The 27,708-nt window shown below is 42.3% G+C and overlaps 1 protein-coding gene across 1 annotated transcript; it reads right to left on the bottom strand.

The window, feature by feature from the left end:
• Positions 1-1,628: 1,628 nt before the first annotated feature.
• On the bottom strand, positions 1,629-26,699 carry LOC120056184 (serine/threonine-protein kinase OSR1-like). Its single transcript, XM_039004415.1, has 17 exons — positions 26,500-26,699; positions 25,267-25,379; positions 24,338-24,446; positions 21,822-21,963; positions 20,960-21,015; positions 20,460-20,569; positions 20,273-20,374; positions 19,401-19,534; positions 9,405-9,453; positions 9,193-9,258; positions 7,454-7,576; positions 6,895-6,924; positions 6,222-6,388; positions 5,891-5,943; positions 5,531-5,599; positions 5,334-5,398; positions 1,629-5,212 (listed from the first exon to the last, which is right to left on the bottom strand). The coding sequence occupies exons 1-17, from the start codon at positions 26,567-26,569 to the stop codon at positions 5,138-5,140; spliced, it is 1,533 nt and encodes a 510-aa protein (XP_038860343.1). The 5' UTR covers positions 26,570-26,699; the 3' UTR covers positions 1,629-5,137.
• Positions 26,700-27,708: the final 1,009 nt, after the last annotated feature.

Raw genomic sequence — 27,708 nt, forward strand, 5'->3', positions numbered from 1 at the left:
TGAAACCAAGATGGAACTCTTTGTCCTGAATGCCAAGTGTCACGTCTGGAAGAAACCTGACACAATCCCTACGGTGAAGCATGGTGGTGGCAGCATCATGCTGTGGCAGTTTTTCAGCGGCAGGGACTGGGAGACTAGTCAGGATCGAAGGAAAGATGAACAGAGCAAAGTACAGAGAGATCCTTGATGAAAACCTGCTCCAGAGCGCTGAGGACCTCAGACTGGGGAGAAGGTTCACCTTCCAACAGGACAATGACATTAAGCACACAGCCAAAACAATGCAGAAGTGGCTTCGGAACAAGTCTCTTAATGTCCTTGAGTGGCCCAGCCAGAGCCCAGAATTGAACCCGAATGTCCTTGAGCCCGGACTTGAACATCAGGTTCAGCGACGCTCCCCATCCAACTTGAGGCTCTGCAGAAAAGACTGTGAGAAACTCGCCAAATACAGGTGTGCCAAGCATGTAGTGTCATACCTAAGACTCGAGGCTGTAATCGCTGCCAAATTTGCTTCAACAAAAGTACTCAGTAAAGGATCTGAATACTTATGTAAAATGTGATATTATTGTTAATACATTTGCACACCATTTTTTTTTAAACACAAAAGCCTCCACACGGTTTGAAGTTTGGATGATTCTGTGGGAGTTCAACCACTTTCAGATCGCTTGCATTGTTCAAGATGGTCACATTCCTACAGGCAAATAGATACGAACACAGATAAGAACACCAACAATGAAATAAAAGCATAATAACATCTTATGGTTTCAAATCTCTCCTCATTTTTTTTTTTCTCTTCTCATTCCTTTTTGTTTGTTTAGACAATGAATTATATTTCTATCATTCTGTTTGAGGAACAAGTTGTTAACTAGTGTACTAAGTCTCCTCTCCAACAGATTTTTATGACTCATATACCATCAAATTATAATTTCCCCTCCTGACCTGCATAGTACACCATCTGTAGTCTTCTCCTGGTCAAGAAAGACGCGCAAATCCTTACATTTAACGCTTCAAATATTTCGTTCCTGTGAGTTGCGTGTTCGTCCCTTTCATAGTGAAAGCACTTACGAATTTGTAACATACTATACAAATTGCAGGACGTAACACATGATACGAAATGGATGACATTCTAAACAATCGTGGCTTAGCTTGTGAGCGAGCACTAGACTACTTTCAAAACTACTGGCTGAAACTGTACAAAACCTCTGTAGCATCAATGTAACTGAAACTATTATCTGGCTATGCTTGCAAGGGCTAGTAGATCTTCCTGCCCTTGTGACCAGACTGAAAACCAGTTACAGCCTATAACTAGTTTCGGGTCAGGTCACATGATCAGTAAAAAAACAACAGTGTAACAGATTGAGATTCTGGTACAAACTCATCCACAATTTGGAATGTTGCCAATTAATTGGATCCTTTGTGGCACAACCGGTTTATATGTTGTCAAACGGGCGGTCACGTGTTTATGGAGCAAAGGGCCATAAGTTCGAGCCAGGGAAGGAAGCATTACTGTTAGCAGCAGAGGTGACGCCGGCTACTGTGGTGCCATGACCCAGATTCACATTGTTTTTATTTGCCAAGAACCTGCATAAAACAGACTATGAATTTAAAGAAATAAAACTCTTGAAACTTGATTCAAATCATGTGATTTTATTTGCCTATTCACCAGTTTATAGAAATAATAGTTGACCAGAATTGTTTTCATGTTTGTGTGTGATGGCAATTTTCTTTTAACCACACATTTACAACATTGATTCAGCAAAGGGCTTTTAATTCATGACATCAAGTTTTGTAATTTAATTTCTAAAGGTTTCACAAATAACATTCTTCAAATAATCAACACACTTGATTTTGATCACGTGCACGTTTTGTGACGATACACAACATTGAAAATATATGCATTGGTTTCAAGTAAAACCAACTTAAAAAAAAAAATCATGAAGTTCATTCATTTCCAAGTGAGTGTTATAATAAATACTCATCATTCAAAAGAGTTTGCCTTGTGACAGATATCAACCTGACAACAGTGGCTTTCCAATTGGTATCACAATACAGAGGGGGAAGAGTCATTTTGCTATCAGCTCACACTTTCTTCTAGCCTGGGTGTCCCAAATCTGTTTATTCTCTTGCCATATTGCATTGTTTTCCATGACAATGAGCAACAGGGATTTGGGATGATGGCACAAAGAGACCGGCACCCAGGCTAACTTTCTTCGACATTATTGCTCAGTCTGAAAGCAGCATATCACACTAATGGGAAAGGTGTCAGTTGTGTCATTTTGTTGTGTTTGTTAGCTAGACCTACATGTACATTTGTTGAGGAACATCATTCCAGTTTGTGTGACTTACTACAGGAAACCAACTCTAAATTGGAACGGTTTCAGTGATTCGGAAAAAAAATACAAATTGCATATTAAAAGATCACCATGACAACAAAATCATAGAATGTGAGCCAGATCACAAGCCTTTTGAACTAAAATACACAGCTATGTTAATGATATATTGATAATAATAAAAAATAAAAAAGTGCCAATTTAGCAAATCAGATGTGGCATGATTAGCAACATAACTTGGAATTAGTGATGAATATCTAACAGAAGGCCAACAGTGGGAAAACTCGATACAAAAGAAAACAAAAAAAACTCGCTGTAGTTTCATTATTTTAACTTATAGACTGGATGAGCTGATCAAGTATACCAGTTATTTTTCTGACGTAATCATATGTACAATAAGAGCCTTCTTTCCATCTTAGAAATGTACTCCAGAAACAGTCAATGTTTTTGCTTTGTCTCCTACTCACAAACATACCTCTGGGAGGGTGTGTGACTGACAGTGCATGCTGTGGCATCCATCATCAGTTCCCGTTATAAATGTACGTACCTTTTCAAAATACAACATCTGCTAAATAGACCGATTTACAACAGTACCTGAACCAGCAAATGCACATCACACACCAACCAACCGTGTTGGGGAGTAGTTGACTATTTCTAAATTTAGTTCAACTAGTCATTTAATTACATTTTGCAGTAGCTTGGCGGTAGTTGAATTAAATTCTAATCTTGGTAGTGTTTTCAGTAGTTAATAACTTTTAGCCATGTAGCTAACTACTGGAATTACACACTACTGTTTTACCATGTAGCGGTGTAGCTAACTACTGGAATTACACTATACTGTTTAACCATGTAGCGGTGTAGCTAACTATTGGAATTACACAGTTTTTTTTTTGTGCAACAAGTTGTGTTAAGTAGGCATGAATATACTTTATTTTTCAGAATGAGACCTGACTAATTCTCACTTTTTGTTTAAATTTGTAATTTGCCATTACAGATTCAGATATTATTTTTCATAAAGTTTGTAGTAAACTACTTTTTCCTAAGTAACTTTTGTTCAACTATGTTTTTCTTAAGGGTAACTTTAGTGTAGCTTAACTTCTTCCAGCGTGAAGTAATTGGTAGCTTGGTAAACTATATTTTCATAGTAGCTTGTCCAACACTGCCAACATACAATGTAAAGTGGGAGTGAGAACAGTCGGTGACTTTCAGGTGAGTGGATGGATTGGACGACACAAATGATTTTGTCCATCTACGATGACGGAACAGACATAAATGTCCATAGAGACATAACGATGACGGCTAGCTAGCGAGAGTACAGAGGTCCAGTGGCCATAGTGATGACAGATTGCTAGCTAGTGAGATAAGAGACATAGTGATGACAGATAGTTAGCTAGTGAGATGAGACATAATGACCGATAGCTAGCTATTGATATAAGATACATAGTGATGACAGCTAGCAAGCGAGATAACAGAGGTCCAGTGGCTAGTGAACCGCTGGTACTGGACATTAGAGACAAAGTTGCATAGTCACTCCCAAGACCATAATTATCAAGGTCTCAGTAAGGTATTGTTTTACCTTCTTCACGTATTAAAACACTGGATTCACGGTCCAGAAGGTTTGCACATAGAAATGTAATGAATAGAGCAGACACCGACTCCCAAATCTATACGACAGGCAATCCTATCTGTTCTACACTATACATTTTTTACATCTGAACGTTTCACTATGTCCTGTAACATTTCTCCCTCCTGAACAGACCCCCTTCCACGTTAGAGCAACGAGGTCTGTCTGTCCGGTCTGTCTGGGGTAACCTGAACTAATGATACAGCAATGAGATGTTATAACAGCTGATGTCAACAGTTAACTTATGACAGATAATGTCAACTTATGATACACCTATGAGAGCTTATGTCAACAGATACACTCAAGAAAGCGTATGAGACAGCTAAGGAAGCTTACGTCAACTTATGTTATGATATACACTAAGAGAAATGCCAGTTCTTTCTGGTTCATGATAAAACTGGCTAGTTACGGTGTAATAAGGGGTTTAAACTGTGTGTGACTAAGGGCCCCTACAGTTTAATATCAATCATATTATCAAGTGAACTCAAGCCATTCAATCCCTCTACTACATAGAACCGCACTGTAATAGATCCTTACTAAGACCCCATCCCCACCCACTCCTTTACACTGCCTGATATACCATTCCACATCCCAAATGCCTCCCCCCCGTTCCCTACATAGTGCACTACTTTTGACCGAGGCCCATAAATAATGCACTATGTAGGTAATAGGTGTCCATTTGAGAGGCAGTATACAGTATGATATCTAATAGTGGAGGCCTCTACACACACACACAACACTCCGTTGGTTCAGTGGCACGGTCGATAAAAAGGCATTTGTTGTTACCACTTCCAGAACTGGCAGCAGTTCCATTGTATTATATAATGCTTTTGGATTGTACAACACTAACTAGGAAAATGGTTTGTTGTTTGTTTATTTTTTTATTTTTTTAATAAGTCGATGATGACATCGTTGATTGCGACGTCGTCCTCCCTCCCAGATACACGTTGTGGATCGGTCCTGCTATAAACTCTTTCAAAATGTGATTTCCTGTTCTAACTGTTGTTGTTTTTTACTGTTGCGCTGGTCCCGTTCTCATAGCCCGTCCATTTTAACTAACACAGCAGAGTTCAGTAAAGAAAAGAACCCTACAGGTTGACAAATGCAGCTCTTCTCCTTGGCAGTAGTGTCGTCTTGGAAATTAGAACTATGCTGTTCTGTTGTTCTTTGATGAAAGACCGTTGAGTTAACTGATGCTGAGCTGAGCGAAACCCATCAGCTTGACATCGTCAGGGATCTCCGACTCGTCTATGCCAGATGCCTGAGAGGAGAAAAGGAGAACAGAAAGAAAACAAAGTATTCTGAGTGCATCTGTCCTCATAGGCTGTTGAACAGGGCATAGAGTTGTTTCAATAGGACAATGGAAGGTTTAGCAAACTTACCAGTTTGAAAGTGACATTTTTATTGTTGAGAGGATCATCGACAATCTTCTGCAAATTGGCAGCAACTGGAAAGAACCCAGAGATGAAAGCAGGAGTTACTGAGGAGTCATTGAGAAAACACCCTCATTTCAGCCATCTCTGCCTGAACTCTGAACAATGGTGGCCTTTGTATGACTTATCCTAGGTTTCTCACTCACCGACCACTAAGTCTTTCCCATCGACCAGTCCTGCTGAAACTAACTCCTGAGACACTCCATCAGCTGAGTCTGAGAGAGAGAGAGTAATGTTTACAGTTCATTTTTTATTGTTTATTTAACTTTGGTTTTATTATCTACTTCACTTGCTTTGGCAATGTAAACATATGTTTCCCATGCCAATAAAGCCCCTTGAATTGAATTGAGAGAGAGAGAGAGGCAGAAGCGAGAGAAAGCAAGAGAGCGGGAGGATTGTTGACACAAGCATACAATAAAAGTCAGTGTCCGCTCCCCCTCTTGACTCCGGTTCAACATAAGAGCAGAATACACTTGGTGATGTTAAAAAAAAACACAAACACCTACCTCTTCCAGGCATAAACTCAAAACGGATGTCATTCAGTTCTTTCTTCAAGTTTCTGGGAGAGGAAAGTTAGAACTGGTTATTAGAACGTTAAGATATGTGAAATAACTGCGTGGTATAATAGAAAAAGCAAACATCCACTAGGTCAGTTTTTCTAAAACAATGCGTCCCACGGACAGACCAGAGGACCACAAATTAAAACTAGCACTTGGGGACCGGACTGAATCACTGTCATATCAGTGAAGCATCTGATGAACTGGTCAGTAACATCCCATGGACCAGCATCGGTCCATGGACCAGGGGTTGAAGACCCCTGCACCAAATGATACATACCTCAACCTCAACACCAGGCTGATGGGGACTTTGGTGGTGGAGGAGGCAGCGGGGTCCTGGGCTGGAACGTCCCCCTGGATCAGGGTGGCCTCGCCTGGGTTGTCCTTGTCCTGCCCTGCCCCTCCTGGACGGAGCAGACTGGGCGAACCATCCTCTGGAGGGAAAATCTGAGAAGAACCAGAGAAAGATAAACTCCTACTGTATCAGGAAGAGATTCAATAACCATTTAAAATGCGAATGTGGTTGTCTTACCTAGTTACCTTAAGATGAATGCTCTGGATAAGAGCATCTGCTAAATGATTTAAATTGTAAAGACCTTTTCACACTGCATTCACTTAACCCAAGGAGTAAGGAGACTGTCAGCTCAGTGCAGTGTGAACGTGGCTGTAGATACTTATGACAAGTCTTATAATGCATTATGAACGCAACATAATGCATTATACCTGTATGCCTGCCTTCAGTAAAGTGTTACGTCATCAACTACATTTAACATACATGTTTTGGGGGGGAAGCAGATTATTTAAAAAGAGACTTCGATCAAGGCATTTGGCAATAATTCTTCTAATTCAAATTTCATGCAAATTTCATGCACAACTAAAAGCACCTATTGTTTCAGCAATGAATAGATAACAAGTTTGAGGTGTTCTGATTTGATACCAACACCGGGGCTTACCTCGATGGAGCCATCTTTCACTCTGGGAGACTAGAATGGAATACGACAAAGATTAACAGACATCAGAAGAACACACAATTAATTATTACATATATATATATTTTTTTTTCTCTCTCCCCCACACACAGTAACAGGTTTGATTGAACATCTGATTGATTGATTTAGTTGATTGAGTCCAAGGTGGTATTGAACTACTACAGGGCTACAGTAAGGCTACAGCTAGGAGACCTGGGTTCAAATACGACTTCAAATCATTTTGAAATACTTTACCTGGGCTTGCCAGGCACAATGACACCAATAGAATAGTATCAAAAGCACAACCCACTCCAGGCAGGCTAGAGAAAACACTAAGGGCCAGTTTCCCGGACACAGATTAACCCTAGTCCTAGACTAAAAAAGCACTTCAGATAAAGAATCTCCTTTGAGGATACTTTTTTAGCCCAGGACTAGGCTTAAAAAGAAAAATCAGTGTCCGGGGTAAACATCCCTATAAGTATTTGAAAGGTTTGAGCTAGTATTTAAAGCCAGGTCAGGCTAGCTAGGGGTAAGCTCGTCTCACCCGTAGAGCTGCCACCGCAGCCTGGCCCTCTTCACTCTCCATGTCCAACTCATCATCACTCCACTCCCACTCCCCGTCCTCGGTCTTATGGAGACGGCCACTGGAGCCAGGCACGCGACGCACCTGCATCAGTCACCACACAGTAACACACTAAGTCTTCGGCATTTTTTTTTTTTTTTTAAACAGGTGACCATTCCCTCAACCTCACCACATAAAACATATAAAAACAGGCAAACCAAACAAACCCATTGTGGAACATTTCCCTCCTATACAGTAAGCCTCATTTGCACACACTGTACATAGGGGGGAAAAAAATTGTATTTTTTTTTTCTATTGTATTATTGACTGTATGTTTGTTTATTCCAATGTGTAACTCTGTGTTGTTGTTTGTGTCGCACTGCTTTGCTTTATCTTGGCCAGGTCGCAGTTGTAAATGAGAACTAGCCTACCTGGTTAAATAAAGGTGAAAAATAAATAACTAAATAAAAGCCTAGACTACTAATGCACACCCTAGTCTTAGGTTTGTGATGTAACGCTCAGTGTCTGCATGACTGCCCATGTTTCAGGTCCCGTGTGTTAGCTGGTACTGTTGAAATATTAACATGTGCTCTACGTCACAGCACACACTTCCTTATTCTGAAACTACACAGGCCTACCCAGCCACGGCACAAGCACTGAGCAGATTGGACACAGACTGGTTGGCGGGTTAATGCTTTTTTTTAGATACATTATAGGCCACAAGAATATCAGTGGTTTATTATAAATGGCTAAGTACTCAGCTGAAAAAAAACTGTCTTTCTGGTTAGGATCATACAGTGAAACAAACACTATATAGATACATTATACATGGGGTGGCAGGTAGCCTAGTGGTTAGAGCGTTGGGCCAGTAACCGAAAGGTTGCTGGATCGCATCCCCGAGCTGACAAGGTAAAAATATGTTGTTCTGCCCCTGAACAAGGCAGTTTAACCCCCTGTTCCTAGGCCGTCATTGTAAACTGACTTGCCTAGTTAAATAAAAGGTAATATAGAAAAATATTTTAAAAATCCATCTAAAATGTAAATATGTATCTTTTAGCTCACACTAATATTAGTCCCTGGAAACTTGGATAACTAATATATTTCCCCCTGTAGTGTCTATGTAATGTTTGATAGTGTATATGTAGTGTATGATAGTGTCTACGTAGTGTCTATGTAGTGTTTGATAGCGTATATGTAGTGTATGATAGTGTCTACGTAGTGTCTATGTAGTGTTTGATAGTGTCTATGTAGTGTTTGATAGTGTATATGGCAACAGAGCTTGATGTTTCACACTGAAGCTACAGTGCCAGTCAAAAGTTTAGACACCTACTCATTCAAGGGTTTTTCTTAATTTTTTTACAAGTGTTAAACAAATATATAAAAATATATTTTAGATTCTTCAAAGTAGCCACTCTTTTGCCTTGATGTCAACTACCTGATTCTATATGTGTTATTTCATAGTTTTGATGTCTTCGTTATTATTCTACAATGTAGAAAATAGTAAAAAATAAAATAAAAACCCTGGAATGAGTAGGTGTCCAAACTTTTGACTGGTACTGTACACACCACTACTTCCACTAGAGTGACTTAACAACAGGGAGGCCTGTTCAAGGGGGGGGGGTGTAAAAATTACATAACGTTAATATAGAACAGCAACAGAGTAGAGCAGATCTGAAGGTCATGTGGAGTCCACTATAAACATCAAGGGGTTATTGTCGTACCCGTTTGGATCGGTCTCCTATCGATGGACCCTTCTGAAGCAGCTTCTCTTCCAAGTATTCATTATTCTGCGAGACAAGAGGCAGACAGAGAGACAAGATTTTTAAAAAGCACATGGACGACAACATGGGTTGTATTCCCCCCCCCCCCCTCTGTTAACAGCATACATCTTGTAAATGTTCCTGTCCTCTACAGATGTATACGTGGGCTTTACCTTTGCTTTCGTGAAGAATTTGTGTTTCAGCAGCTCAGCAGCAGTTGGTCTGAAAGACAACACAACGTGCTTTACTAGTGCAGGACATTAAGACAAGGTGCTTTACTACTGCAGGACATTAAGACAAGGTGCTTTACTAGTGCAGGACATTAAGACAAGGTGCTTTACTAGTGCAGGACATTAAGACAAGGTGCTTTACTAGTGCAGGACATTAAGACAAGGTGCTTTACTAGTGCAGGACATTAAGACAAGGTGCTTTACTAGTGCAGGACATTAAGACAAGGTGCTTTACTAGTGCAGGACATTAAGACAAGGTGCTTTACTAGTGCAGGACATTAAGACAAGGTGCTTTACTACTGCAGGACATTAAGACAAGGTGCTTTACTACTGCAGGACATTAAGACAAGGTGCTTTACTACTGCAGGACATTAAGACAAGGTGCTTTACTACTGCAGGACATTAAGACAAGGTGCTTTACTACTGCAGGACATTAAGACAAGGTGATTTACTACTGCAGGACATTAAGACAAGGTGCTTTACTAGTGCAGGACATTAAGACAAGGTGCTTTACTACTGCAGGACATTAAGACAAGGTGCTTTACTAGTGCAGGACATTAAGACAAGGTGCTTTACTAGTGCAGGACATTAAGACAAGGTGCTTTACTAGTGCAGGACATTAAGACAAGGTGCTTTACTAGTGCAGGACATTAAGACAAGGTGCTTTACTAGTGCAGGACATTAAGACAAGGTGCTTTACTAGTGCAGGACATTAAGACAAGGTGCTTTACTAGTGCAGGACATTAAGACAAGGTGCTTTACTAGTGCAGGACATTAAGACAAGGTGCTTTACTAGTGCAGGACATTAAGACAAGGTGCTTTACTAGTGCAGGACATTAAGACAAGGTGCTTTACTAGTGCAGGACATTAAGACAAGGTGCTTTACTAGTGCAGGACATTAAGACAAGGTGCTTTACTAGTGCAGGACATTAAGACAAGGTGCTTTACTAGTGCAGGACATTAAGACAAGGTGCTTTACTAGTGCAGGACATTAAGACAAGGTGCTTTACTAGTGCAGGACATTAAGACAAGGTGCTTTACTAGTGCAGGACATTAAGACAAGGTGCTTTACTAGTGCAGGACATTAAGACAAGGTGCTTTACTAGTGCAGGACATTAAGACAAGGTGCTTTACTAGTGCAGGACATTAAGACAAGGTGCTTTACTAGTGCAGGACATTAAGACAAGGTGCTTTACTACTGCAGGACATTAAGACAAGGTGCTTTACTACTGCAGGACATTAAGACAAGGTGCTTTACTACTGCAGGACATTAAGACAAGGTGCTTTACTACTGCAGGACATTAAGACAAGGTGCTTTACTACTGCAGGACATTAAGACAAGGTGCTTTACTACTGCAGGACATTAAGACAAGGTGCTTTACTACTGCAGGACATTAAGACAAGGTGCTTTACTACTGCAGGACATTAAGACAAGGTGCTTTACTACTGCAGGACATTAAGACAAGGTGCTTTACTACTGCAGGACATTAAGACAAGGTGCTTTACTACTGCAGGACATTAAGACAAGGTGCTTTACTACTGCAGGACATTAAGACAAGGTGCTTTACTACTGCAGGACATTAAGACAAGGTGCTTTACTACTGCAGGACATTAAGACAAGGTGCTTTACTACTGCAGGACATTAAGACAAGGTGCTTTACTACTGCAGGACATTAAGACAAGGTGCTTTACTACTGCAGGACATTAAGACAAGGTGCTTTACTACTGCAGGACATTAAGACAAGGTGCTTTACTACTGCAGGACATTAAGACAAGGTGATTTACTACTGCAGGACATTAAGACAAGGTGCTTTACTAGTGCAGGACATTAAGACAAGGTGCTTTACTACTGCAGGACATTAAGACAAGGTGCTTTACTACTGCAGGACATTAAGACAAGGTGATTTACTACTGCAGGACATTAAGACAAGGTGCTTTACTAGTGCAGGACATTAAGACAACGGCACAGAACGTGCTTTACTACTGCAGGACATTAAGACAAGGTGCTTTACTACTGCAGGACATTAAGACAACGGCACAGAACGTGCTTTACTAGTGCAGGACATTAAGACAACGGCACAGAACGTGCTTTACTAGTGCAGGACATTAAGATAGACACAGAACGTGCTTTACTACTGCAGGACATTAAGACAACGGCACAGAACGTGCTTTACTAGTGCAGGACATTAAGATAGACACAGAACGTGCTTTTACTACTGCAGGACATTAACAGCACACAACGTGCTTTACTAGTGCAGGACAGGAAGGAAATCAGATTAGGTAAGAGAACCCACTCAACTAGAAAATGGGATTGAGAATGGTTGAGACCCAGAATAAGACTGAATGACTAATAGGAGGTATCGTCTTTCTGGTGCACCACACAAAGGACAACTTGGTGAGAAATGGTGTCACGATGGAATTAGTTTACTAATTAGCAGGAGCCACCAAACCTGTTGTTAACACATCTGATTAGTAGAATCACATTGGTGAGATTAGCTTTGGAGCAAAAGTGTGAACTGGGAAAGCTCTCCAGGAATACCCCCGGGTACTAGAGGTCGACCTCTACCCGGTACTATACCCTTCCCAGTTCAGTGGTCCTTTGTGGGCTCAGTTGGTTAGACTTGAGCCAGCAACGTCTGGTTTTATGGGTTTAATTCCCACCCGGGCCACATACATTATAAACTCACTGTGCATACACATTTTGACAGATGGAATGTCATAACTTTTCCATTACTTTGAACTACATTTCCATGACCAACAATTGGTTGACCAACAACAACATGATATCGATATCAAATCAACAGGCGGCATCTACATGACATCAAATCAACAGGCGGCATCTACATGACATCAAATCAACTGGCGGTACTGCATCTACATGACATCAAATCAACTGGCGGTACTGCATCTACATGACATCAAATCAACTGGCGGTACGGCATCTACATGACATCAAATCAACTGGCGGTACGGCATCTACATGACATCAAATCAACTGGCGGTACTGCATCTACATGACATCAAATCAACTGGCGGTACGGCATCTACATGACATCAAATCAACTGGCGGTACGGCATCTACATGACATCAAATCAACTGGCGGTACGGCATCTGCATGACATCAAATCAACTGGCGGTACGGCATCTGCATGACATCAAATCAACTGGCGGTACGGCATCTGCATGACATCAAATCAACTGGCGGTACGGCATCTACATGACATCAAATCAACTGGCGGTACGGCATCTACATGACATCAAATCAACTGGCGGTACGGCATCTACATGACATCAAATCAACTGGCGGTACGGCATCTACATGACATCAAATCAACTGGCGGTACGGCATCTACATGACATCAAATCAACTGGCGGTACGGCATCTACATGACATCAAATCAACTGGCGGTACGGCATCTACATGACATCAAATCAACTGGCGGTACGGCATCTACATGACATCAAATCAACTGGCGGTACGGCATCTACATGACATCAAATCAACTGGCGGTACGGCATCTACATGACATCAAATCAACTGGCGGTACGGCATCTACATGACATCAAATCAACTGGCGGTACGGCATCTACATGACATCAAATCAACTGGCGGTACGGCATCTACATGACATCAAATCAACTGGCGGTACGGCATCTACATGACATCAAATCAACTGGCGGTACGGCATCTACATGACATCAAATCAACTGGCGGTACGGCATCTACATGACATCAAATCAACTGGCGGTACGGCATCTACATGACATCAAATCAACTGGCGGTACGGCATCTACATGACATCAAATCAACTGGCGGTACGGCATCTACATGACATCAAATCAACTGGCGGTACGGCATCTACATGACATCAAATCAACTGGCGGTACGGCATCTACATGACATCGAATCAACTGGCGGTACGGCATCTACATGACATCGAATCAACTGGCGGTACTGCATCTACATGACATCGAATCAACTGGCGGTACGGCATCTACATGACATCGAATCAACTGGCGGTACGGCATCTACATGACATCGAATCAACTGGCGGTACGGCATCTACATGACATCGAATCAACTGGCGGTACGGCATCTACATGACATCGAATCAACTGGCGGTACGGCATCTACATGACATCGAATCAACTGGCGGTACGGCATCTACATGACATCAAATCAACTGGCGGTACGGCATCTACATGACATCAAATCAACTGGCGGTACGGCATCTACATGACATCAAATCAACTGGCGGTACGGCATCTACATGACATCAAATCAACTGGCGGTACGGCATCTACATGACATCAAATCAACTGGCGGTACGGCATCTACATGACATCAAATCAACTGGCGGTACGGCATCTACATGACATCGAATCAACTGGCGGTACGGCATCTACATGACATCGAATCAACTGGCGGTACTGCATCTACATGACATCGAATCAACTGGCGGTAAGGCATCTACATGACATCAAATCAACTGGCGGTACGGCATCTACATGACATCAAATCAACTGGCGGTACTGCATCTACATGACATCGAATCAACTGGCGGTACTGCATCTACATGACATCGAATCAACTGGCGGTACTGCATCTACATGACATCGAATCAACAGGCGGTACTGCATCTACATGACATCGAATCAACTGGCGGTACGGCATCTACATGACATCGAATCAACTGGCGGTACGGCATCTACATGACATCGAATCAACTGGCGGTACTGCATCTACATGACATCGAATCAACTGGCGGTACTGCATCTACATGACATCGAATCAACAGGCGGTACTGCATCTACATGACATCGAATCAACTGGCGGTACGGCATCTACATGACATCGAATCAACTGGCGGTACGGCATCTACATGACATCAAATCAACTGGCGGTACTGCATCTACATGACATCGAATCAACAGGCGGTACTGCATCTGCATGACATCGAATCAACAGGCGGTACTGCATCTGCATGACATCGAATCAACAGGCGGTACTGCATCTGCATGACATCGAATCAACAGGCGGTACGGCATCTGCATGACATCGAATCAACTGGCGGTACGGCATCTGCATGACATCGAATCAACAGGCGGCATCTACATGACATCAAATCAACTGGCGGTACTGCATCTACATGACATCGAATCAACTGGCGGTACTGCATCTACATGACATCGAATCAACTGGCGGTACTGCATCTACATGACATCGAATCAACAGGCGGTACTGCATCTACATGACATCGAATCAACTGGCGGTACGGCATCTACATGACATCGAATCAACTGGCGGTACGGCATCTACATGACATCGAATCAACTGGCGGTACTGCATCTACATGACATCGAATCAACTGGCGGTACTGCATCTACATGACATCGAATCAACAGGCGGTACTGCATCTACATGACATCGAATCAACTGGCGGTACGGCATCTACATGACATCGAATCAACTGGCGGTACGGCATCTACATGACATCAAATCAACTGGCGGTACTGCATCTACATGACATCGAATCAACAGGCGGTACTGCATCTGCATGACATCGAATCAACAGGCGGTACTGCATCTGCATGACATCGAATCAACAGGCGGTACTGCATCTGCATGACATCGAATCAACAGGCGGTACGGCATCTGCATGACATCGAATCAACTGGCGGTACGGCATCTGCATGACATCGAATCAACAGGCGGCATCTACATGACATCGAATCAACTGGCGGTACGGCATCTGCATGACATCGAATCAACTGGCGGTACGGCATCTGCATGACATCGAATCAACAGGCGGCATCTACATGACATCGAATCAACAGGCAGTACTGCATCTGCATGACATCGAATCAACAGGCAGTACTGCATCTGCATGACATCGAATCAACTGGCGGTACGGCATCTGCATGACATCGAATCAACAGGCGGCATCTACATGACATCGAATCAACAGGCAGTACTGCATCTGCATGACATCGAATCAACAGGCGGCATCTACATGACATCGAATCAACAGGCGGCATCTACATGACATCGAATCAACAGGCGGCATCTACATGACATCGAATCAACAGGCGGCATCTACATGACATCGAATCAACAGGCGGCATCTACATGACATCGAATCAACAGGCGGCATCTACATGACATCGAATCAACAGGCGGCATCTACATGACAACGAATCAACAGGCAGTACTGCATCTGCATGACATCGAATCAACAGGCAGTACTGCATCTGCATGACATCGAATCAACAGGCGGCATCTACATGACATCGAATCAACAGGCGGCATCTACATGACATCGAATCAACAGGCGGCATCTACATGACATCGAATCAACAGGCGGCATCTACATGACATCGAATCAACAGGCGGCATCTACATGACATCGAATCAACAGGCGGCATCTACATGACATCGAATCAACAGGCGGCATCTACATGACAACGAATCAATAGGCTGTACTGCATCTGCATGACATCGAATCAACAGGCGGCATCTACATGACAACGAATCAACAGGCGGCATCTACATGACATCGAATCAACTGGCAGTACTGCACCTACATGATATCGAATCAACTGGCAGTACTGCACCTACATGATATCGAATCAACTGGCAGTACTGCACCTACATGATATCGAATCAACTGGCAGTACTGCACCTACATGATATCGAATCAACTGGCAGTACTGCACCTACATGATATCGAATCAACTGGCAGTACTGCACCTACATGATATCGAATCAACTGGCAGTACTGCACCTACATGATATCGAATCAACTGGCAGTACTGCACCTACATGATATCGAATCAACTGGCAGTACTGCACCTACATGATATCGAATCAACTGGCAGTACTGCACCTACATGATATCGAATCAACTGGCAGTACTGCACCTACATGATATCGAATCAACTGGCAGTACTGCACCTACATGATATCGAATCAACTGGCAGTACTGCACCTACATGATATCGAATCAACTGGCAGTACTGCACCTACATGATATCGAATCAACTGGCAGTACTGCACCTACATGATATCGAATCAACTGGCAGTACTGCACCTACATGATATCGAATCAACTGGCAGTACTGCACCTACATGATATCGAATCAACTGGCAGTACTGCACCTACATGATATCGAATCAACTGCACCTACATGATATCGAATCAACTGGCAGTACTGCACCTACATGATATCGAATCAACTGGCAGTACTGCACCTACATGATATCGAATCAACTGGCAGTACTGCACCTACATGATATCGAATCAACTGGCAGTACTGCACCTACATGATATCGAATCAACTGGCAGTACTGCACCTACATGATATCGAATCAACTGGCAGTACTGCACCTACATGATATCGAATCAACTGGCAGTACTGCACCTACATGATATCGAATCAACTGGCAGTACTGCACCTACATGATATCGAATCAACTGGCAGTACTGCACCTACATGATATCGAATCAACTGGCAGTACTGCACCTACATGATATCGAATCAACTGGCAGTACTGCACCTACATGATATCGAAATCAACTGGCAGTACTGCACCTACATGATATCAAATCAACTGGCAGTACTGCACCTACATGATATCAAATCAACTGGCAGTACTGCACCTACATGATATCAAATCAACTGGCAGTACTGCACCTACATGATATCAAATCAACTGGCAGTACTGCACCTACATGATATCAAATCAACTGGCAGTACTGCACCTACATGATATCAAATCAACTGGCAGTACTGCACCTACATGATATCAAATCAACTGGCAGTACTGCACCTACATGATATCAAATCAACTGGCAGTACTGCACCTACATGATATCAAATCAACTGGCAGTACTGCACCTACATGATATCAAATCAACTGGCAGTACTGCACCTACATGATATCAAATCAACTGGCAGTACTGCACCTACATGATATCAAATCAACTGGCAGTACTGCACCTACATGATATCAAATCAACTGGCAGTACTGCACCTACATGATATCAAATCAACTGGCAGTACTGCACCTACATGATATCAAATCAACTGGCAGTACTGCACCTACATGATATCAAATCAACTGGCAGTACTGCACCTACATGATATCAAATCAACTGGCAGTACTGCACCTACATGATATCGAATCAACTGGCAGTACTGCACCTACATGATATCGAATCAACTGGCAGTACTGCACCTACATGATATCGAATCAACTGGCAGTACTGCACCTACATGATATCGAATCAACTGGCAGTACTGCACCTACATGATATCGAATCAACTGGCAGTACTGCACCTACATGATATCGAATCAACTGGCAGTACTGCACCTACATGATATCGAATCAACTGGCAGTACTGCACCTACATGATATCGAATCAACTGGCAGTACTGCACCTACATGATATCGAATCAACTGGCAGTACTGCACCTACATGATATCGAATCAACTGGCAGTACTGCACCTACATGATATCGAATCAACTGGCAGTACTGCACCTACATGATATCGAATCAACTGGCAGTACTGCACCTACATGATATCGAATCAACTGGCAGTACTGCACCTACATGATATCAAATCAACTGGCAGTACTGCACCTACATGATATCAAATCAACTGGCAGTACTGCACCTACATGATATCAAATCAACTGGCAGTACTGCACCTACATGATATCAAATCAACTGGCAGTACTGCACCTACATGATATCAAATCAACTGGCAGTACTGCACCTACATGATATCAAATCAACTGGCAGTACTGCACCTACATGATATCAAATCAACTGGCAGTACTGCACCTACATGATATCAAATCAACTGGCAGTACTGCACCTACATGATATCAAATCAACTGGCAGTACTGCACCTACATGATATCAAATCAACTGGCAGTACTGCACCTACATGACAAGTTCAAGCCACATAATCCCAAAGGCTACATGTAATATTTTTTCCTAAAAATATTTTTTATTCACATGATTCAATTCACCGTGAATGAACCAAATCCCAACTAATACAATGTCGAAGTGAATCGTTAGTTCTGTCAAAAATAATTTAAATGAACCATATCAATTGTTTAAAAAAGTTGATCAACCTTACTCGCGATTTTTTATTTAACCTTTATTTAACTAGGCAAGTCAGTTAAGAACAAATTCTTATTGACAATGACGGCCTACCGGGGAACAGTGGGTTAACTGCCTTGATCAGGGGCAGAACAACAGATTTTTACCTCGTCAGCTCGGGGATTCGATCTAGCAACCTTTTGGTTACTTGCCCAACGCTCTAACCACTAGGCTACCTGCCGCCCCTCCACTCTAACCACTAGGCTACCTGCCACCCCTCCACTCTAACCACTAGGCTACCTGCCGCCCCTCCACTCTAACCACCTGCCGCGAGTGTCGATAGAAAGCATTTTTGGGAAATGATGAAAACATTCATACATGTTAATAATAGCTAAACAGTTAACTAGAGGGTACAAGATATGTTTTGAATTGGCTATCTAGTCAGTCTTCTCTACCATAGTTTATAAGCTAGGCCTACATCATGCTGTAATGTCTGACTGAAAAACGGACCACTCCTTTAGCATACATGCAGGTGAAGTGTCATTCCAATCCTACCTAATACGTGGATATTTTGGGGGATTTATAAATAAATTACATTTAACAGAAATTATTAAATCAATTGATGACTTTTCCTAAACTTTTTCTAGGATTTGATTATTTTGCCTACACTTTTCCAGGCATGGAAAACACCATTTAAAAATTCCATGACTTTTCCAGGATTTTCATGACGTAGTACACAGGTACGAACCCTGTGTTCTGTAAGTCACTTTGGATAAAAGCGTCTGTTAAATGGGATACATTGTGAGTGTTTGGTAATAGTCACCTTTTCTCAGGCTCCTTCTGTAGACAGAGTGAGATCATCTTCCTGAAGGACTTGCCGTACTTCTTCACCATCTCCTTGTCCTGGATGCCCGTCTCCAAGCAGGGAGGGTCATTCTGCAGTGTCAGCATCAGGACCTACAGATATACAGACACACAACATCAGGTTACTATTAGCAACAGCACCCAAACATCCATACACACCAACAAGTTACAACCAGCCTCAGCACCTACAACACAACATCAGGTTGCAACCAGCCTCAACACAACATCAGGTTGCAACCAGCCTCAACATCAGGTTGCAACCAGCCTCAACATCAGGTTGCAACCAGCCTCAACATCAGGTTACAACCAGCCTCAACATCAGGTTACAACCAGCCTCAACATCAGGTTACAACCAGCCTCAACATCAGGTTACAACCAGCCTCAACATCAGGTTACAACCAGCCTCAACATCAGGTTACAACCAGCCTCAACATCAGGTTACAACCAGCCTCAACATCAGGTTACAACCAGCCTCAACATCAGGTTACAACCAGCCTCAACATCAGGTTACAACCAGCCTCAACATCAGGTTACAACCAGCCTCAACATCAGGTTACAACCAGCCTCAACATCAGGTTACAACCAGCCTCAACATCAGGTTACAACCAGCCTCAACATCAGGTTACAACCAGCCTCAACATCAGGTTACAACCAGCCTCAACATCAGGTTACAACCAGCCTCAACACCTACAACACAACATCAGGTTACAACCAGCCTCAAAACGTACAACACCTATTTATTTAGCCAGGGTAGTCTGCTTAGCAACTGGTTGTCAGGAAGTCAGAGGATAAAGATCAACACTCCTTCCATCTCTCCAAGTAGAAAATCACCTTCATGGGTGGATATTTGTGATACGGTGCAGCTCCTGTAGCCAGCTCGATGGCTGTGATCCCAAAACTCCAGATATCTGCTTTGTAGTCATATCCTCTGACCTGAGGAGACATGAAGGATAACGGTAAGATATCTTAGAGAGACAGAGAGAGACAAAGTGAGAGAAAGAGGATAGCCCCCCCCCACCTGCTCCATGACCTCCGGGGCCATCCAACATGGTGTCCCAACAAACGTCTTCCTGACCTTAGTCCTGGTCATGTCTCCTCCAGCCGCTAAGAAGGCACTCACACCAAAGTCTGGGAAAGACAGACAGACGGGGGGGGGGGGGGGGGGGGGGCGGGGGGGTGAAGAGTGGTGAGAGAGAAATATCAGAGAGATATATATCCAATGAACTTGTTTCAGAGAAATCAATGCCATAAAGCAGAGTTTCCTAAAACTCAGTCCTCGGGATCTCAAGTGGTCCACGATTAGTTTTTTGCCCTAACACTACACAGCTAATCAAAGCTTGATGATTAGTGGATCATTTGAATCAGCGGTGTCGTGCTAGGGGGGAAACTAAACTAAAACGTGCACCCCCTGGGGTCCAGAGGAACGAGTTTGGGGAGTTTGGGGAAACAATAAAAACATTGAATACTTTGACAGCATAAATCTATAAGAAATAGGCAGTTAAGGACATGTGACCATACCTGCGATTTGCACTGAGCCATCGTCACCGAGAAGAATATTTCCGGCCTTTAGATCCCTGTGAACGGAAGAAACCAGATAAACCAGTATCCTGTAAATGAAACTAAACTACACGTAAATGCCAGGGAATGATAAGTAGTAGCCTAGTGTATGTAAAGGTTTTTCCTAGTAGAGGCCTATGACAACAACACAGACATGTTGGTCACACTACCAAAGAGGACTCATTATCCAGTGTGTGTGTGGCCTGTTTTAGCTGTAAACGGTTAGCTGTTTTTTAAAAACTCACAATAAGTGCCCTGTAGTTGAGTGCATACTGTTTCAAAAAACCCAAGTCCCTTTTTACTTATCAGGACTTAACTGTTGTAAATCTGAGCCAAACATGCTGAGCAGCGCATATTAGTGAAGAGGAGTCAATATTCTGTGTGTCTGTGGCTTGATGTTTAGATGTACGACACTGTAGTGTGTTACAGCTGTAGTGCTTCCTGGGGAGAGAAGCTGTGACATAAAACAAACCTCTTTAACAATGCATAAAGCCCTCTATAAAATATTCATCGATATGGGACAATGTGAAAGCCCACGAACCCGAACAATGTGGCTTTGCCAGAGTTAGATCTTCAAAATTGGAGTTAGTAGTTTGGTTCATAAATTAATGACAATGAATGAATGAGAGAGTTAACAAAATAAGGAAGTGTGCCAATTTCTTGGTCTGGCTCTTGAAACTGACAACTCCAACATGCACACTTATAATTTGACTGTGGTCAGTGAAAAAAAAAAAAAAAAACAGGTCAAAATCAATGCTAAATATTTCAAGTACAAATTGACTTTAAGTTGAAGGTAAAAAAAAACAAAAAAAAGTGTCCTGACCTGTGGATCTGCCCGTTCTTATGCAGGTACTCCAGTCCTTCTAGAACCTCTTTGAGGATGGTGGCTATGGACGACTCATCCAGCACCCCAGACTTATGTTCCCCACGAGATATGATGTGTTTAATGATGTCCAGTACTGAGCCTGACAAAGTGACAGAGTAACAAAAGGACCAGGTTACTATTAGTTAGCTGAAGTATCTCTTGAATAGCTGCAGACCAGGTTAGTATTATTTAGCTGAAGTATCTATTGAATAGCTGCAGACCAGGCTACTATTATTTAGCTGAAGTATCTCTTGAATAGCTGCAGACCAGGCTACTATTATTTAGCTGAAGTATCTCTTGAATAGCTGCAGACCAGGTTACTATTAGTTAGCTGAAGTATCTATTGAATAGCTGCAGACCAGGCTACTATTAGTTAGCTGAAGTATCTCTTGAATAGCTGCAGACCAGGTTAGTATTATTTAGCTGAAGTATCTATTGAATAGCTGCAGACCAGGCTACTATTATTTAGCTGAAGTATCTCTTGAATAGCTGCAGACCAGGTTAGTATTATTTAGCTGAAGTATCTATTGAATAGCTGCAGACCAGGCTACTATTAGTTAGCTGAAGTATCTCTTGAATAGCTGCAGACCAGGTTAGTATTATTTAGCTGAAGTATCTATTGAATAGCTGCAGACCAGGCTACTATTATTTAGCTGAAGTATCTCTTGAATAGCTGCAGACCAGGCTACTATTATTTAGCTGAAGTATCTCTTGAATAGCTGCAGACCAGGTTACTATTATTTAGCTGAAGTATCTATTGAATAGCTGCAGACCAGGTTACTATTAGCTTGCTGAAGTATCTATTGAATAGCTGCAGACCAGGTTACTATTAGTTAGCTGAAGTATTTATTGAATAGCTGCAGACCAGGTTACTATTAGTTAGCTGAAGTATCTCTTGAATAGCTGCAGACCAGGTTACTATTATTTAGCTGAAGTATCTATTGAATAGCTGCAGACCAGGCTACTATTAGCTTGCTGAAGTATCTCTTGAATAGCTGCAGACCAGGTTACTATTATTTAGCTGAAGTATCTCTTGAATAGCTGCAGACCAGGCTACTATTATTTAGCTGAAGTATCTATTGAATAGCTGCAGACCAGGTTACTATTAGCTTGCTGAAGTATCTATTGAATAGCTGCAGACCAGGTTACTATTAGTTAGCTGAAGTATCTCTTGAATAGCTGCAGACCAGGTTACTATTATTTAGCTGAAGAATCTATTGAATAGCTGCAGACCAGGTTACTATTACTTAGCTGAAGTATTTCTTGAATAGCTGCAGACCTGGTTACTATTAGTTAGCTGAATTATCTCTTGAATAGCTGCAGACCAGGTTACTATTAGTTAGCTGAAGTATCTCTTGAATAGCTGCAGACCAGGTTACTATTAGTTAGCTGAAGTATGTCTTGAATAGCTGAAGACCAGGCTACTATTAGCTTGCTGAAGTATCTATTGAATAGCTGCAGACCAGGTTACTATTACTTAGCTGAAGTATCTATTGAATAGCTGAAGACCAGGCTACTATAGGCTTGCTGAAGTATCTATTGAATAGCTGAAGACCAGGCTACTATTAGCTTGCTGAAGTATCTATTGAATAGCTGAAGACCAGGCTACTATTAGCTTGCTGAAGTATCTATTGAATAGCTGAAGACCAGGCTACTATTAGTTAGCTGAAGTATCTCTTGAATAGCTGAAGACCAGGCTACTATTAGTTAGCTTAAGTATCTCTTGAATAGCTGAAGACCAGGCTACTATTAGTTAGCTTAAGTATCTCTTGAATAGCTGAAGACCGGGCTACTATTAGTTAGTGACATGTTTTAGTTCGGTGCAGCGATAGAGCGGTGTTTGAACTAGGGCTCTGAACTTTATTACTGCTGTGTTTTACCTTGGCTTGTAAGGAAATGTGTGCGACAGCTGAAAGCCCTATCCCTCTATCTCTTGACATTGTTAATGCATGCCAGGAGGATGGAGAGTACCGCAGCAGGCTGAGAGCCAAGGCCACAGCTGGAGAGAAGCTGCTGCTCAGGGCCCTGCTTCCTCCAGACAGGGACCTATAGTGCCTGGTAGTCAGGCAGCTGGGATGGAGATGAACCAAGCTAACCATCCTCCTAGAGAGCTACTAGATGTGCAGGGTTTTGCTTCAGCCCTGCTATAACTGCTGGCAGACTATTAGCTGGGGCTTAGAGCCTGGTAGGGCTGAAGTGTCTGTTCGATGTGGGCAGGAGCAGAGATGGCCAACCAGCTCCTGGAGAGCAGGGTTTTGCTCCAGCCCTTCCCGATGATTTGTTGAATCAGATGATTACAGTAGGGCTGGAGGACAACCAACAACCACCTCTGGTATAGTATTGCAAAGCAGACTGCAGTGTTTCCTCTAATCATGCTTTTTGCAAGGCGGTCCGCCACCAAGTAAAGAGCTACATAAGTGGTATTTATGCTCCACTACTTCCTTGCCTGGTACCGTCCCTAAAGCAATACCCACCACCACTGAGGAGTCGCATCACCAGCCACAGCTCGTCCTTCACTACGAAAGACGTATAGTAGGACACAATGTTGGGGTGGTGGCACTGGGACATGGCCTGGATCTCTTTCTGCAAGGAGAGAGAGAGAGAAACGGAATGAATGAGCTTCAATGGCTCAGCACATTGTACAGTAAAGAGTTTGAGTCTTGACTCCAACAACGCAGTAACATATTTCCATTTTGGACAGGCTAAGTGGAATTTTCTCCATATTGCTTATGCTTAACCAATCCTAGTCAGATTCAAACAAGAGCTTAAGGGGTTGATTTGTTGATTGGATATCAGTCTCTAGAGGAAGGCTAAATCTCCACAGCTGTTCTGCTTGTTCTGAACCTGACTGATCACATGACAGAACAGGCATCCCAATAGGGAAGACTGAGTGAGGAGTGACCTAGGTTATGTCACTACCATAGAAATATAATTACTTGGACAAACATATTCAAGTCAATGTGCCATGATGGGTGAAGTCAAATCACTGTGGCTTTTTCTGTTCTAGTTATTCTATTTCTATGTCACTATTGGCATTATCCCCAAGACAGACTTGATTGAGTTGCCAAGACAGGGCAGAGTAGATCCGGGGCCTACTGAATGTTATGCAATAAGGGCTGCAAACGCTGTGTTGGTGTCTGTCCAGCTGCTGGCCTGAGCTTGTCTGATTTACACTGACAGCCTGTGTGTGTACGTGCGTTTGTGTACGTGGATGTGTGTGTACGTGGTATTGTGTGTGTGTTCCTGCTGCTGTACTCTCATCTTTCACAGGCCCACCTTACAGCTAAGCTATACCAGATACGATAATAGGCTATGTCAAATGATCAGCTAGGATTGATTAGACAGTATTGATTGCTATATTGCCAACTCCTGAAATAAATGGTGCTCTCTGTGGTTGGGTTACCAGGAGCTCGTCCATGCTGGTTTGACACTTCTCCAGGTTAATGCGTTTAATGGCCACCCTCTCCTTCCTGGGCTCACAGTAGGCCGCCTGCACCACGGCCGTGGCACCACTCCCTGAAGAGGAAACGAAGGGGGAAGAATTACAAATGTAACACACATCCAAAAGGGAAGCCAGTGGCACCACTCCCTGAAGAGGAAACTAAGAGGGAAGAATTACAAATGTAACACACATCCAAAAGGGAAGCCAGTGGCACCCCTTGCAGGGACAAACAGAGAGGAAGACAAAATAAGATGGCAACTCAGTGCGAATGTGAATCTCAACAATGAAACAAGTCAGTAGTTGTATTTGATACATTTTTTTATTAAAAAGTATGCATTTCAACAAACAAATTAAGACATGCATACACGTTAAGGGTTTAATAAGAATGTACTTTTTTTTAAAGTATTGAGACATAATGATCTGAAATAGATGGAGGTTCATTCAAAAACCACTAGTCTGCAACAAAATGAAAAAAGTCTATTTACTACAAACAAATATTGCTGGAAGGTTGTTTGACATGTGTCTTTTGCCATTTGTATCAAAAGTGATTAGCTAGTGAGATACATAGTGTCTTAAAATGGCCAAAATGTATCAAGTGTGAGGTCTCATTTAGGTCTCAAACTTCAACTACTAAACTATATTATGCATATAACGTTAGCTAGCTACATGTCTTATGCATTGTACAGGAAGAATAACAAACATAACGCGGTCCATATCACACAAAGAAAATCCTGAATAATACCAACTCCTTGCTACCACAAAGGTATGAGTGACTCACTAAGCCCCATCATGTCTTCTTTCAGCGAAGGCACCACCCACCTCCATACTTCAACTATGCTGCCCGACTTAGCTAGCTACTGTAGCTAACGAAGTTAGCTACTAGGCTAGTTATTCAAGTTAGCATCTGGGGGGGAAAAAGCTAACAAGGTAGCTAATTAGCTAGCTATCAACCCATGAACGAAAACTGAGAAACCGATGCTTGGCCTAGCTAGTTAACGTTATATCTAACGTTACTTAGCTAGTTATATCTAATAGCTTAGTTAGCTGTCAAAAGTAAGGTTGGTTAGCTGTAGCTAGGTTTAACGTTAGCTAACCAGCTTTAAGTTAGTGAGCTAAGGTTAGCTAAATAGCTGTCTTGCGAGAAAGCTAGCTAAGATGTTAGCACGCTACCTGTGTGACTAGCGACATACTCACCAATCACCTCGTTGAGTACATAGTCGTCCTTGTTGATGGACCAAGTTTGAGCACTCGAGTCCTCTGCCATGGCTTCGTTGGAGGTTTACAGTGTTATAAGGAATGTGGTGGGTTGGTTTTCTTGAAATATAACGAGATAATTACTCCATTCGGCTCGTGATGTTAGCTACCTCGCCCTGACAGTTCCTGCTGCTACTACTGTCAACACAACTTTGACACTTGCGAGGCGCCTCACGTCCTTGCGTAGCCAAAATTGGAATGAAAAAGCCGCCATCTTGAGTGTGGCACTTAAACAATACCGATGAATTTATTTTATTTAACCTTTATTTAACTAGGCAAGTCAGTTAAAAACAAATCAAATTCTTATTTATAATGACGGCCTACCAAAAGGCAAAAGACCTCATGTGGGGGAGGGAGCTGGGATAAAAATAAATTAAATAAAAATAGAATATAGGCCAAAACACACACCACAACAACAGAGACTCTACATTAAGAGAGACCTGAGACAACAACATATCATGGCAGCAACACATGACAACACAGTATGGTAGCAACACAACATGGTAGCAGCACAACATGGTAGCAGCACAAAACATGGTACAAACATTATTGGCCATAGACAACAGCACAAAGGGCAAGAAGGTAGAGACAACAATACATCCCGCAAAGCAGCCACAACTGTCAGTAAGAATGTCCATGATTGAGTCTTTGAATGAAGAGATGTAGATAAATCTGTCCAGTTTGAGTGTTTTTTGCAGCTCGTGTAGACAGAAAAAGAAGGAACAGCAGGTCAGAAATCAGTTCAATATAATTGAATAATCCATATAATCTAACCACTTCTGGGGAAATTGGAACACACTAAACAAACAACAAAACGAGGAGTTATCTATCCAAAACTGAGATAAACCACTTCTACATTATTTTGGGCTCTATAACAAAGAACAAACACCAAAAACATATACATGATCAATTACAAATATTAGAGTCAGCTGTCAGCTATCACCTCCACTCCGCTGATCCTGCTCGGCATCCGACAGTAAGGCGCTACAGTGGGTAGTGCGTACGGCCCAGTACATCACTGGGGCCAAGTTTCCTGCCATCCAAGACATATATACTAGGTGGTGTCAGAGGAAGGGCCAAAAAATTGTCTCTGCTACTGCACTGCACTAAGCATATCATAGATAACATTTGATTTCATTTGAATTACAT

Source organism: Salvelinus namaycush, chromosome 11 (assembly GCF_016432855.1).
Source record: "Salvelinus namaycush isolate Seneca chromosome 11, SaNama_1.0, whole genome shotgun sequence".
NCBI lineage: Eukaryota > Metazoa > Chordata > Actinopteri > Salmoniformes > Salmonidae > Salvelinus > Salvelinus namaycush.

Excerpts from the sequence above, each read along its gene's own strand:
- LOC120056184 (XM_039004415.1), bottom strand. The coding sequence starts at position 26,569 with ATGGCAGAGGACTCGAGTGCTCAAACTTGGTCCATCAACAAGGACGAC. Across the intron at positions 19,535-20,272 it reads ACAAATATCCACCCATGAAG|GTCCTGATGCTGACACTGCA; the intron begins GTGATTTTCTAC and ends GTATATCTGTAG. Across the intron at positions 9,259-9,404 it reads AATTCTTCACGAAAGCAAAG|AATAATGAATACTTGGAAGA; the intron begins GTAAAGCCCACG and ends CTTGTCTCGCAG.